The sequence below is a fragment of the Lithobates pipiens genome, unplaced genomic scaffold (assembly GCF_037356315.1).
Source record: "Lithobates pipiens isolate NorthernLeopardFrog02 unplaced genomic scaffold, aLitPip1_a1.2 Scaffold_22, whole genome shotgun sequence".
Classification (NCBI taxonomy): Eukaryota; Metazoa; Chordata; class Amphibia; order Anura; family Ranidae; genus Lithobates; species Lithobates pipiens.
In genome coordinates, this window is record NW_027507784.1 from 276,854,670 (window position 1) to 276,870,172 (window position 15,503).

The 15,503-nt window shown below is 41.2% G+C and overlaps 1 protein-coding gene across 2 annotated transcripts in view; it reads left to right on the forward strand.

Moving 5' to 3' along the window:
- LOC143924665 (cytochrome P450 2K1-like) overlaps window positions 1-15,503 on the forward strand; it is a 47,460-nt gene that overhangs the window by 10,212 nt on the left and 21,745 nt on the right. Inside the window, exons 5-6 of one of the 2 annotated variants that reach the window (XM_077449068.1) lie at window positions 5,782-5,949; window positions 11,850-11,991. In XM_077449068.1, coding sequence (XP_077305194.1) covers window positions 5,782-5,949; window positions 11,850-11,991 — 310 coding nt within the window. The remainder of the gene's footprint in view (window positions 1-5,781; window positions 5,950-11,849; window positions 11,992-15,503) is intronic. The other variant, XM_077449069.1, reaches the window with a different exon arrangement.

Consider the following 15,503-nt stretch of genomic DNA (forward strand, 5'->3'; position numbering starts at 1 on the left):
CCCCATGCCTCAATGTGCCCTGTGCTCTGATGTGCCACATGCCTTGATGTGCCCCGTGCCCTGATGTGCTATGTGCCCTGATGTGCTATGTGCCCCATAATGTGCCATGTGCCCTGATGTGCCCTGCACGCTGATGTGCTAGGCTCTGTACCCTGATGTGCTGTGCCCTGTACCATGATGTGGCCTGGTGTGTTGTACCCTCATGTGCTCCGTGACCATGGCCGCGGGACCAGTGGACCCGGTCACCGCTGGTGTCCCACGATCGGGTCACAGAGCTGAAGAACAAGGAGAGGTCTGTGTAAACAAACCTCTCCCCGTGCTTCCCTGTGTGGCTGTCACCGATCGTCTGTTTCCTTTTATAGGGAAGGACGATCAGTGATGTTACAAGCCAGGTCACGCCCCCCTACAATAAAAAAAATACATCATGTCATACATAACCCCTACACTGCCCCTAGTGGTTAACTCCTTCACTGCCAGTGTCATTTACACAGGAATCAGTGCATTTAAATATCACTGATTGCTGTATAAATGACAATGGTCCCAAAAATGTGTAAAAAATGTCTGATGTGTCCGCCATAATGTCGCAATAAAAATTGCTGATCGCCGCCATTACTAGTAAAAAAAATAATAATTTATAAAAATGCTATAAAACTATCCCCTATTTTGTAAACGTTATAACTTTTGCGTAAACCAAGCAATAATCAGTAATGCGATTTTTTTTTTACCAAAAGTATGTAGAAGAATACATATCGGGCTAAACTGAGGAAAAAAAAAATTTTATGTATATTTTTTGGGGATATTTATTATAGCAAAAAGTAAAAAATATTGAATTTTTTTCAAATTTGTGCTCTATTTTTGTTTATAGGGCAAAAAATAAAAACCGCAGAGGTGATAAAATACCACCAAAAGAAAGCTCTATTTGTGGGAAAAAAGGGATGCCAATTTTGTTTGGGAGCCACGTCGCACGACTGCGCAATTGTCAGTTAAAGCGACGCAGTGCCGAATCACAAAAAGGGCCTGGTCCTTTGGCTGCAAATTGGTCCGGGGCTTAAGTGGTTAAAGCGAATAGCTGAACACCATATTATGTGGCCCACTTATGCATTTATACATATTGATCATATCTCTTCTTAATCTACTTTTCTCAAGAAAGAAAAAAATCAGTTCTTCTAATCTTGCCTCATAGCTGAGCTCCTCCATGCTTCTTATCAGTTTGGTTGCTCTTCTCTGCATATTATCCAGTTCCACAATATCCTTTCTTGTGAACTGGAGCCCAAAATTAAACTGCATATTCCATATAAGGTCGTACAGGGGCAAAATTCTCTCTCTCTCTGGAGTCCATTCCTCTCTTAATACAATAAAGTATTTTGTTGCTTTGGAAACTGCAGCTTGGCATTACATGCCATTATTAAGGATATGATCTACAAGAACACCAAATCCTTCTCCAACATTGATTCCCCCAGTTGTACTCCCCCTAGTATGTATGATCCATGCATATTCTTAGCCCCCAAGTGCATAACTTTACATCTATCAACATTAAACCTCACTTGCCACATAGTTGCCCAATTAAACAGTGCATTGAGGTCGGCTTGTAAATTGGAGACATCCTGTAAGGATGTTATTCTACTGCATAGCTTGGTGCCATCTGCAAATACTGAAATGATACTTTTCATCCCACACCCTATATCATTTTACATTTATACATGTCACGGGTCCCAACACTGAACCCTGAGGTACACCGCTAACAACCCTAGACCATTCAGGGTATAAATCATTAACAACTACTCTCTGAATTCTGTCTTTTAGCCAGTTTTCTATCCATTTCCAAACTGATTTTATTAAGCCTGTAGAAATTATTTTACACATTAGCCGTGTGTGGGGAACTGTGTCAAATGCTTTTGCAAAATCCAAGTATACTACGTCCAAAGCTATCCCTTTGTCTAAGCTTTTACATACCTCTTCATAAAGAGAAATCAGATTTGTCTGACAACTTCTGTCATTCATGAATCCATGCTGTCCATTGCTTAAAATATGTATTTTCACCAAGAACTCATCTATGTAGTATTTTATTAAACTCTCCAGTATCTTCCCGATTATAGAAGTTAGAGTCTATAGTTACTCAGTAAAGACTTTGAACCCTTTTTTTAATATAGGCACCACATTGTTCTTATGAAAATCCAGTGGTACTATTCTAGTCATTAAAGCGGAGGTCCACCCTAAAGTGGACCTTCCGCTCATCGGAACCCTCCCCCCCTCCGGTGCCACAATCGGCACCTTTCAGGGGGGAGGGGGGAGCAGTTACCTGGATAATCCAGGTAACTGCACCCACTTCCGGGATAGCTCTCTGCGGAAAGGGGCGTAACTTACGCCCCTTTCCGCAAGTGCCCGCCCCTTCCCGCAAGTGCCCCGCTGCCTGCTGGGAAACACACAGATCCCAGAGGCAGCGGGGAGCGTCCTTATTGCGCAGCGCGATTCGCGCATGCGCAGTAGGGAACCGGGAAATGAAGCCGAAAGGCTCCATTTCCTGATTCCCATACCCAAGATGGCGGCAGCAGGACCCGACAGATGACCTAGAGATCGGCTTCGGGTGCCGTCATCGCGGGCGCGCTGGACAGGTAAGTGTCACTATTTTAAAAGTCAGCAGCTGCAGTATTTGTAGCTGCTGGCTTTTAAAAAAAAACAAAAACGCGGAGTCCCGGTGGACTCCCGCTTTAAAGAGTCCCTAAAAATTAGAAACAGTGGCTTTGAAATGACAGAGCTCAGTTCTTTTAGGGATCCGTGGGTGAATGCCATCTGATCCAGGTGCTTTATTCATATTTATTCTGTCTAAATATTTCTGGACCATATAAATTTTGAGCCATTGTGGATCATTTGGGGGTGTAAATATAATTCCCATTATGGTCCATGAGCTCCTCCATGCTCCTTTGTACACAGAGCTGAAAATGGTATTTAATGCATTTGCCTTCTATTTGTCCGCAGTCACCCACTGTAGGTTGTTTTGTAAAGGGCCTACATGCTCAGATCTGACCTTTTTACTACTAATATATATTTGAAGAATTTTTGGGGGTTTGTCCTACTATCTTTTGCAATCTGTCAATCGTTTGGAATTTTTGCAGCCTTGATTTCCTTTTTACATATTCTATTATATTCTTTGTAACATTTTAATGATGATAGTGTTCCTTCTTTTTTATATTTTTTAAAAGCTCTTTTATTATTATTTATAACTACTTTAACCACCTGACCTCGGGAAGATTTAACCCCCTTTATGACCATTTTTTGTGATGCTGCACTGTGTTACTTTAATTAACAATTGTGCGGTTGTGCGACACTGTACCACAAATAGAGCTCTGCCCCCCGCTCCTGGTGCTGCCCATCATGAAAAGCTATATCATGTTATAGTGCAGGAGAGCCGCCTCCAACCACCTGTTTGATCACAGCGCCGGGAACATCACAGCTTTAATTTCAATAGCTGTGTGTTCCCAGCCGTGCGCCGTCTCATACAGCCCCTCCCCCTTGTCCGGGCACTTTGATAGACAGATCACCCGCAGGATTGTACGGATGATCTGTCTATCAAAGTGCCCGGACAAGGGGGCACAAATTCTCAGGGCCCATACTAGCCTCCCAGACATATTATTATATTCCCACATGGTTGCCATGGTAAAAGTGGTTAAATACAGTTTGAGATGACTTACATAACGTAGCCATCATGAGATTTGATCTTATGTCTATTCTAACTCCAAGGCTTGCATACAATGGACAGGCTGGAATGCTACAGTGGGGAGGTGGTAAACAGGGTTGGAACCCCCCCCCCAGGACAGAATTGGGGAAGGAAAGGGAGGGAAGGGGATAAGAAAGAGAGAGAGATGGGATAGAGTGAAGAAAATGGGAGAGGGGGGGAGGGTGGAGAAAGGGCGAAAAGAGTTGGGGGGAGAGAGGGGACAAGGATACATCTGAGAGAAAGGTAGATGAAAGAGAGAAAGAAGGGAAAACTTACCTATATGGGGACAAGTGGCAAAATTGTCTGGCAACTGATAGAACTGCTGTTTGGGAAGGGTTGGCACCTATATGTAGATCATTTCTACACAAGTCTCTCTCTTTTCCAAATGAAAAGAACACACGCTCCAGGTGTAACTGATACGCCCACAGGAACACACACCTGAGTGCTAGCCGTACAGAATTGGCCCTGGGCTCCAGAGTAGATTTTCTGAGTGGAGAAAACTGTTTTCTCCAGGTATTTGTTTTCTTGGATTTGGGTCTGGAGACTCTGAGGCTTTGAAAAGATTTGGGTGGGAAGAAGCCTCTACCCCTGTCCTCAGGTGTTACCTAAACAAGGTCCTAAGCCTTATAGTGTTGCCTGCTGCCACCTGAACTGGCCATACCTCTGCCTGCCACCTGAACTGCCTGCTTATGGACCATGTTCTTGCCTACTGCCAGAACCAATACTTTGGCATATATCTGCCTGCTGCCTGGACAGTTCCTTTGGCTGTCTGGACAAATGCTTTGCCTGTGCTGGGACAGTATTCCTGCCTGCTAAAATCACAAGTAATATTTTTTTACCCTTTGCTCAGCAGAATGTATTTTGGGGTGTAATTATTGGTATGTGTTAGAGGCCTGAAGGTGCTACTTGAATGTTGGGCCTCTGTATATGGTCAGGCTGTGGCAAAGTCTCACACATGTGGCATCACCATACTCAGGAGGAGTAGCAGATTATATTTTAGGGTGTAATTCTTGGAATGTACATGATATGTGCTAGAAATATCTTATAAATTGACAACTTTGTGTAAAAAAAATACGTTTTCGTTTTTTACCACATTTTCCAAAAACTTGTGGAAAAAATTACATGTTCAAAAGACTTATTATGCCTCATAGAATTTACACTGGAGTGTTTTCTTTCCAAAATTAGGTTATTTTGTGGGTAATTATATTGTCCTGGTGCTCCAGGGAATTTCAAAAATGTGATAGGTAGTCAGGAAACTAAATAAAATTAAATGTATGCTCCTCGAACACCTGATGGTGCTCCCTACATGTTGGGCCTCTCTATGTGGCAGTGGTATCGCCATACTCAGGAGGAATAGCAGAATGTATTTTGTGTAATTACAAGTTTAACTATGCCATGTGTGAGAAATAACTTGTTAATTTGACAATTTTGTGGTAAAAAAAAATTCTTAATTTTCCAAACAATTGTGGGCAAAAAAATGAAACTTAAAAAAAAACTCACTATGCCTCATACTATATATCTTGGTCTGTCATCTTTATAAAAAGGGGTAATTTGGGGGATATTTGTACTGTCCTGACATTTTAGGGCCTCAAGAAATGAGATAGGCAGTCAGTATATCAGGATTGATCCATTTTCAGTGATACGTAGAATAGCTTGTAGACACTATAACTTTTACACAAACCGATTATAATATATTTATCAGGATTTTTTTTGTACCAAAGAAATGTAGCAGAATACATTCTGGCCTAAATCTATGACAAAATTTGATTTTATTGGATTTATTTTAAAACATAAAGTAGAAAATATTGTTATTTTTTCAAAATGTTTACTTTTTTCACTTATATCACAAATTTTTTTTTCATTTGGGTACAGTGTAGCATAATTGTCATTCAAAGTGTGAGAGCACTAAAAGCTGAAAATTGGTCTGGGAAGTAATATATATATATATATACATACTCTCCAATTAGAACATAGGGATAGGCTGGATGTACTTTGGCATAAGTATGAACAAAACACAAGTGAGCACAAAGCCAGATATTCTAAGTATTGCTGATTTGCTTCCCCAGATATTTAACTACTTTCCTCGCATCTCAGCTTTTCTTGGCATACATAATAAAGTCGAGCAAAACATAAAGGATATTTGTGAGTTTATTTCAAAACGCATTAAATATCAGAAAAAGGAGTTTGATACAAATGCTATCTCTGGATATGTTGATGCATACCTTATGAAGCAGGTAAGTACCTTCTCCATTTATATATGTTATTTAAAAATCAAAAGAAAATCTGTGCTAGGTCAAAGTAAATAGAAAATAATAGTAAAGAGAATCAGCTACTCTAACAACTATGATACCCGCTGTAAACTATAGGATTCAAATAAGAAGCAGCGATAAAATCCATATATACAAAGTGTAACAAATAATATCCACATAATAAATCCTCTGTGTAATAAACATAAATGAAGGTGCAAAAAACATGCAATAACTGAACATTCAATATCATTATTGGTGAAAATACAATCAAATAAACATATCAATGTGCAAAATCTTGAATTACATTTAGGCAAAGTACTTTCAATGGTGTACAAAAAATGTCCATAAGGTGCAGAAATGTAGACAAGGTTAACCAACATCAAACACCAACACTAAGCATACGCCTCTTACCAGATAGCGTGGACCACACATTATAATGGTCATGAAAGCATGTGTTAATCTGGCATCTGTGATATGCGGTGGCTGCTCAACAGTAGCTCCAAATATATCAAGGATAAAGAAAATAAACAAGCATAGTGAAGCCTGTTTATGTTTAAATCCTTTTATTTAAAATGTAAAAGCAGTACCTCAAATCTCTTGTATACAAACAGAATGAATCAAGTCCCAGCAGGCTGTCGGCTTGTGAAACAGAGAGCCGGCTTAGCGTGCGTGATCAGAATTTGGGATTTGTTTTGGATTGGCCCATACTGACGACACCACGCTCTAAGCCGGTACTCGCAAGCTTCCAAATAGATCACAAGCTTGATCTTTTTGGAGCTACTGTTGAGCAGCCACCGCATATCACAGATGCTGGGTTAACACATGCTTTCATGACGATTATAATGTGTGGTCCACGCTATCTGGTAAAAGATGTATGCTAAGTGTTGGTATTTGGTGGTGGAGCTCATCGGTCAACCTTGTCTACCTTGTCTTGTCGCACTTCGCTTGAGTGCTTCCGTCAGTACCACTTCCTCCAGTCTGGATCCTCAGATATCAGATATTACAGCCACATATTGTAACTAAAAATGAGACGAGCTCAGTTACACAGCTTGAACATGGAATGATTTATTGGACAAGTATACAGCCTTTTTATACACTTGAAAAGTATGTCAGTCCCCACATACACAATAACCCATATATTTACCCAAAACATCACACAATGGTTTAACCAACGAGGTAGGGCTGACCCAAGGCTAATCCCATCCAACTGGATAACTCATTTGTCACATTGCAGACCAGCCTTGCTGACTTTGAGCTAACTGCAGACAATACACATTATCATAAGCATAAACACAGCAAACCTTCAGCAATAGCAGAAGACCTAATCACAATTAACAATACAAACAGAATCAACGCAATTCTGTCCGTGATTCCAAATCGTGTGACAAACGCTGCAGAATGCTCAACATGCATTTGGGGGCCTTAATGGCACCCCAAATGTAATGTGATTTTGCTGCAATTGTTGTGTGACAATATTGCTGCAAACCTCGCCTTTAAAAATTGTAGGAGTAGGTGCTCCTTTTCAGGTGACAAACAGGCATAGAGCAGCACATTCAATTGAATGGGCTGGCCCTTTCCAGCACACAAAATCATGTGTAAATCGCTCAAACAAAATGTAAAATAAGAATACTGCCTTAAAGGGCAGTCTCTCTCTAAGCCCTTGTACACACGGTCAGACATTCCGACAACAAAATCCATTGGATTTTGTTCCGACTGATTTTTTCCGAAATTTGTGTTGCATACACACGGTCATATAAAAATCCGATTGTACGTAATATAATGGCGTTATTTCGTCAGGACGGGACTACGTTCAGGCTAGTAGCCAATAGCTTTGTCTAGGAATTTGATCTGAGCATGCGTGCCACTTTGTCCGATCGGAATTCTCTACACACAATCAGACAAAGTCCGATCGGATCATGTTGTCGGAAAGTTTTATAGCCCAGCTCTAAAACTTTGTCCGTCGAATATTCCGACGGAAGCAGTCCGATGGAGCCCAGTCCCAGTCGGATTATCCGACAACGCGGTCCGATCGGACATTTTCCTTTGTTTACAAAGAACACTCACACATGGGAATTGTTCACATAGCAATCTCTCTCTTTTACATGACAGTCTCTCTGAAACACACAGCAGACTGTCTCAAATGAGCACATGTGATCTTGCCCATTGAGGTCGCTATAGTGAAATTTGCGCATGACACCACTTCAGTGGGACTCATACAACATAATGATGAGACAGCTTATAAGCAGGAAATTCAACATTTGGTTAAGTGGTGTAGAGAAAATGATGTAATACTCAATGCGGCAAAACAAAAGAAATAATAGTGGATTATAGGAGATCAAGAAAGATCAATCATTGCCCACTTTATATAGGTGGTGAGGAGGTGGAAAGGATGGACACTATTACATTTTTGGGAGTGCATATTACAACAGAGTTGTCATGGTCTCAAAATACTTTTTTTTTTGTGAAATATAGCGCAGCAGAGACTGTTTTTCTTTGGAGACTGAAGTAGGCTGGTTTGCCCTTAAGGCTTCCGGTCAATTTCTATCTGTGTACCATTGAGAGTATTCTTCTACACTGAGCTGTAGTGTGGTATGCCATCAGTATAAGTGCCTGTTTCGTGTGGTGAAAACAGCACAGTGGATCATAGGAACAGAGCTACTGAATTTGGACACAGCATATGCCAGCCGATTAAAAAAGTGGGAAAAAGCTATTAGTATTGATCCAACCCACCCAGGTTACAGTGTGTTTGTCCCATTGCCATCAGGGAAAAGATATAGGACACTTAAAACACACACTAGTCGCTTAAAGAATCGTTTTTTCCCTAAGGCCATATTGTCCATAGTCCCATCAGGTACAGTGTTTTAGGAATTTTATGTGGAATTCTAATATTTTTCTATTGATTTATTTTGAAATAACATTTTATATTTTCATATATTTAAATAGATATGTGGGCATGTGCTAGGAGTATGCATGTGTGGTTTTGTTGAGAAGTGTTTTATTGCTGCTGTAAAGAGTACCTGGAAAAAATTTTTGTATGTATACGATGATGTAGCGATGGCTCCTGAAGAGCATGCGCTATGTCTTTTTGAAGTTTAATGTTACCCTTAAACTGCAGTTTGGTTTGGGTTTGATTTACTCTAAATTCTTACCTCAGCATCAGTCTGACTAGACTACAAGGTGTTCTGCCTGGCCATAGGGGGCACTGTCACTTCTGGCAGGTATGCAAACACAGTCTGGTTGGATGCTTTAAGGTTACTTTCTCTCAGAACCTGCCCAGTGGGAGTGTCACTCTTGCTGTGCCTTCTGGGAGGGGGTACTTAAGATGTGGCTTTCACGTGTTTAGGGGTTCCGGTCCAGAAGTATGTTCTGACTGCATGGTCCTGGTCCTCCTGACCAGCCCCCAGGACTTCCATGGTCTGGGGTGCGGATCCACCCGACTTTACGTCTCGGGGGTTGGCTAGCCCGAGGCGAGGAAACTTAGGGAAGGATTCAGAGGTGGTCCAGTGCTGTCTCGGTTAGTGGAGAGGCCCAGCAACTGTGAAATTATCTGGGGAGGACTCTTCGAGTGAAGGCCACGCAAGGGTTGGCTTTAACAAGAGCCTGGAAAAGCTGAAGAACTTAAGCAAATGCAAACTTGTGCGGTATCGCCGGACCGGCTGCAAGATACTGGTACCACATGAGTGTTCTATAAGTTTTCAAGTTTCCCTCACATGTTCTTTGACAAAGTCTGTGGTAGAGACTTGTTTCCTGACTCAAACACCATGTTGGCTGCTAGGCCTGGTGAGAGAAGGACTATCCAACTAGGGTGAGAAACCAGCTGTGAATGGCTATTCTCTGGATCTAATCAAAGTAAGAGAGTTCTTTTAATACTGACTTTGATACTATACTAAAGAGTACCTGGACTTTTCACCTAAACCCTCTGATCCTATGATGAGAGACTGTTTGTTAAAGAGGAAGTAAACCCTGATGGGTTTACTTCCTCTTTTTTTCCCTGCAAAGGTAAAGCATAATGGACTACTATGCATCGCATAGTAGCTCATTATGTGTCACTTACCTGACACAGGAGCCAGCGAAGTCGCCGCTGTCCCCTGTAGTCCGCCGCATCCATGTTGCTGGTGGCGTCTCGCAGCTCCGACGAATCACAGCGGCGCAGCCGCGATGACGTCACTCCCGCGCATGCGCACGGGAGTCGCGTCTCGCAGCTCCGCCGCTGCCATTCGGCGAAGCCGCGATGACGTCACTCCCGCACATGCGCACGGGAGTCGACAAATTAGGCAAATCCATTCTTGGATTTGCCGCATTTAGTGCGCCTGCGCGCCGCTGTCTACGGCGCATGCGCCGTAGACAGCGGTGCCCATTTTCGGGCAAATATCTCCTAAACCATATAGGTTTAGGAGATATTGCTTGGACCTACAGGTAAGCCTTAATCTAGGCTTACCTGTAGGTCCAAGTTGTTTGGAAGGGTTTACTTCCTCTTTAACTACTTTTTTGCAAATAAAAATCCCTTCACGCGGATCTGTCATCAGTCTTTATAGTTCTTGGGCCATCTACCTTCGGGAAACCCCTAGATGCATACGAGGTGAAGAAGGTAACGGTAAGCCCAATAAATTCAGCCGCTCCTTCAGGGGTCAGTGCTACAATGACAATAAAGTATATCTATCTATATATGAGTACCTCCGTTTCACTCATAAGAACATGCGATCTCCCCTTTTTTTACATAAGCATATTCTTTTTCTTTTTATGCATTTCTACTTTTAAGTAAATAGGCACACTTTTGTTAGATAACAAAAATTTGGTTGGTAATAGAGTGCAGATGAAATTGACAAAGTTGACCTCTAGGCAGTCATTACAGAGTTTTTTTCTAATGCAAGCAGTGTATCGGAAGCATCCGAGTTTCACTTGGTATCAGCCTCTTGCAGTTCCTGTACAGCAGTACTCACACACAGGGATGGAGAAGCAACACAAGGAGCAAATCTGTTGTGATGCAGTGCTCATGTGCTAAAAAGGGGAATGCTGATAGGAGGAGAGAGGGGAGTGGCAAAGAGAGATGAACTCAGTCTGGTGTTTCCCTATTTTCTCTTCAGTTACAGACTGAGGACAGGAGAAGACTTAAATTTAATTTAAAATTAAATAACTGCAGAAAAAAAAGAGAAATCCTACACTGCCACATAGAGCTGTGTTTTGCAACAGAGCTGTGTGTATCTAAGGATTAGATGGACTGAAATATAAACTCCAATTTCATAGACGTATATGCTTCAAGTTCATCGTTAAATAAATATCACAATTATTGACTCACCAAAAAACGAAAATTGGACTGCAAACGCTTAAGCCAGGAGAATCATTTTAATTTCTAATCTGTAAATTTAACTCACACAAAAGACTTATGGCCCATGCACATGATCCGAAATTTGTACGAAAAATACAGCTTTCGAATCAATCGTACAATAATATGATCATTAGTATACAGCTTTTGAGAGCTGATCACAGTTCATCCGATATTATCTGATTAGATAAGCACAAAAAATGTTCTCGTATGATACTAGATCATATGATTTCCGTTTATTCAGTACAGTTGTCATTCGAAAATACAATACAAATACACTACACAGCACATTACATCACTTCCGAATTTTTATTCTGTCATAAGAGAACTTTCATCACCTTAATAAACTGTTTATTTTTAATATGAGACTAGCAACCCAAAAAAATAAAAATGGACGATCTTTCACATGATCTTGGATCAAGTCTACAGGGCATTAGCCCAGATTCTCACTTATTTTAATGCCCAGATTCCATTTGCTTAAAAAGAAATGCAAGTCAACAAATGCATACATTTATTTACATTTTTGTAAAGAGTAACTTACATTTAATGTTTGTGTTTTCAGGAGTCAGGCAAAGCTGAAAAGTACTTTGATGATGAAAATCTGGTGCACTCAGTTCTGGATCTCTTTGCAGCTGGGACAGAGACAACATCTACAACACTACGCTGGGGCATTTTATTGATGATGAAGTATCCAGAAATACAAAGTAATTTTGTGGGTTTACAAAGTGTTGCCATTTATGGGAAATGTCTGCTTGACCATTGTCCACCTCTAGTTACTGGGAGACATGCCAAAATTCTAAATCATGGTTAAGTGTTTATGTCAACGTCCAGACAAAAAAATTATATAGAAAAGACTATAGCTCTTTAGATTGGCAAGTCTCACCAAACTGGAACTCCAGTCGAAAATTCTGATTAAGATAGAGTAGGTAAGGGGTAGAACCTGTGTCAGGATTTAATTTATTTGAAGGGACATTGCGCCCTTGTGCAAAACCTGGGGCACCCATGGGCACAGCAGGGAGAGCAGTGATGCAGTATGCATGGGTGAGGCGTAATTATGCATTGAAAGGGGTTCAAAGGGTATGATTAAATAAAACAGGCTTCTACTTACTAAATACAAGGAATGCATATACCACACTCCTTGTATCAAACAATATACTTTAATTACTTAAATAAGAGAAAAAAGTTTTTTTTGGGACTTTATATGAAGCAGGAACCAAAGGGGTAACTGCCTCCATCCCTATTGTTAATTTAAAATGGAAGCAAAAACATTGTGGGCATAAAACCTTGCATACATTCAATCATTTTCAACATAGAATACACAGTAATCTTCAATTCAATAGACGTTCTAAAAGAAACATTAGTGCACGTTACAGAAGAAATAAAAAAAGGTTTACATAGTATAATATGATGAATTGTTTAAAACTTGGTTAAACCGTAAGAAAATTTCAGTTAATCCATGGTATGAGGGTAGTAGATATTGATGGCTCGATGCGATTTGCGGCATTATAGTCGCTCATCAGGAGCTTTGACCATGGAAAACATCTAGAAAAAAAAAACAATTTCTAGATGATCTCAAAAATTGTTCAATAAAAAATGGAAGGGAAATGAGAGTGTTTAAAGAGGAAACTATATGGGGAGGGATTGTGAAAGGTCAATGTGTCCAACTTACATCTGCATCTGCACAGCGGCAATGCAGCACCAAGGGTCGATGAAACACAGCGGGATCCCATCTCCGGGGGTGTAAACGACCAGCACAGACAGATCCCAGGCCTTGAATGTGGATGGAAAACCCTTGTGGAGAGTGGGGGTGGTGACCCAAGTGGGGGACCTGAGTGAAAAAAAGTACAATAGTATATATAATTGTGGGTGTGAAACGTAGTGGGGAGTGTTAATGAGGTATATGTATGGGGATGGGGTGAGTAGTAGGTGGATAATGGGTTGAAAAAGAAAAAGACTTCTTTATTGCTGCTGTGTGCTTCATATAAAGTACCGCCTCTTGCTCCCATTTTTAATGATTTAATTACTGTTCCACAAGCTTAGCAATTAAGTCTTACAGACACATGTAAACCTTAACCTTTTCATGCCGGCGCCTCCCAGCCCTTTAAGAGGTTTCTGATACCGAGAGATGCGTTGGGGCTTATGAGCATTTGACCTCCGTGATTGGCTGTCATGGCGGTCACGTGATCTGAAAACTCTGCAAGCAACGATCGGGATCTTTCGGTTAGGCGTGCTCTTGGCACAGCTGTTTGGGCAGCATTTCACAAAAATATGTGGAACCTCAGCGCCAAGCACCAGGTGCCGAGCGCCATATATTTGCGTGTGGCCAGCACTAAGAGGTTAATGCAATAATTTTAAAATTTAAACTCTTTCAATACTAGACTTGTGCACAACGGAAAATTTGGTTTAGTATCGATTCGTTGTCATTCGTAAAATACTTAATTTAGTTATGATATGTTATGTTACGTTAATACGTTTTTGGATAACTCGTTATTTCTGTAGTGTCAATATTCGTTATACTGAATCTCAAATCATGTATATATATTCGTGATAATGATTCGTAGTTTGGAAAGTCGTTTGTTTATTGAATCTTTTAACACACACAATGACAATATCTCTTCTCCTCTGCTCAAATACAATACAACACCCTTCTCACTCAGTTCTCAGCAATGCAGTTTGCCAGTAATCCAACCTCCAGTACAAAATTAATTACCGTATTTATCGGCGTATAACACGCGCCGGCGTATAACACGCGCCGGCGTATAACATGCGCCCCAAGTTTAGGAGGGAATTTTAAGGAAAAAACTTTTAGGAGGGAAATTTAAGGAAAAAAAACTTACATTTAAATGCCCATCAATGCAGCCTTGTCAGTGTCATTTGCAGTCTTGTCATGCAGCCTGTCCATCATTGCAGCCTTGTCATGCAGCCTGTCCATCATTGCAGCCATGTCATGCAGCCTGTCCATCATTGCAGCCTTGTCATTGCAGCCTTGTCATTGCAGCCTTGTCCATCATTGCAGCCTTGTCATTGCAGCCTTGTCCATCATTGCAGCCTTGTCATTGCAGCCTGTCCATCATGCAGTACGTCCGTCATTGCAGCCTTGTCCATCGTTGTCCCCTCAGCTTTTGTTTTTAAAAATGGCGCCGCTGAGATGTCCTTCGTATCTTGTTGGCGCCCGGAAGTACTCGGCGGCTTTCGGCCACCTCGGCCGTACTCGGCGGCTTTCGGCCGCCTCGGCTGTACTTCGGAGACTTTCGGCCGCTCTCGCCGCTTCTCTGCAGTTTTCGGCCGTTTTGGCCGCACTTGGCGGCTTTCGGCCACCTCAGCCGTACTCTGAGGCTTTCGGCCACTCTCGCTGCTTCTCAGCGGTTTTCGGCCGCCTCGGCCATACTCGGAGGCTTTCGGCCGTCTCGGCCGTACTCGGAGGCTTTCGGCCGCTCTCGAAAACCGCCGAGAAGGGCCGAAGGCTGGCGAAAGCCGCGAGAAGGGCTGAAGGCGGCTGAAAGCCTCCCAGAGCCCAAAAATCGCTAGTAAATCACTGCGTATTGGCGTATAACACGCACCCGAGATTTTCCCCTGATTTAAGGGGAAAAAAGTGCATGTTATACGCTGATAAATACGGTAGCTGTTTGGACTGTAAGATTTTACTTTGAGTTGAACTTTTGTTTCATTAGATCTTTAACGAATTACCAAATCATGTCAAATTCATTCGTATCTGCTATAATTTCTTTTGTATTAGTTGAAATTCGATATTTATGTATGTATATTGATTCGTGATAACGATTCGTAGTTTAGAAAGTTGTTTGTTTATTGAATCTATTAACACACACAATGAAAATATCTCTTCTCCTCTGCTCAAATACAATACAATACCCGTCTCACTCAGTTCTCAGGAATGCACTTTGCCAGTATTCCAACCTCCAGGACAAAATTAATCAGCTGATTGGACTGTAAGATTTACTTTGAGTTGACCTTTTGTTTCATTAGATCTTTAATGCATTACCGAATCATGTCAAATTCATTTCTTATATCCACTATAATTTCTTTCGTATTAGTTGAAATTTGTTATTTGTAGTAATACTTTATTCTTCATAAATTGACAAAAGACAGATCAAATCCAATTTATTCTGTGATAATATTATAGTCCCTAATGTATGATATAAAATCAAATCCTTGATGTATTTCATAAATCAACAGTTCTCCATTAATTGGAAATCTT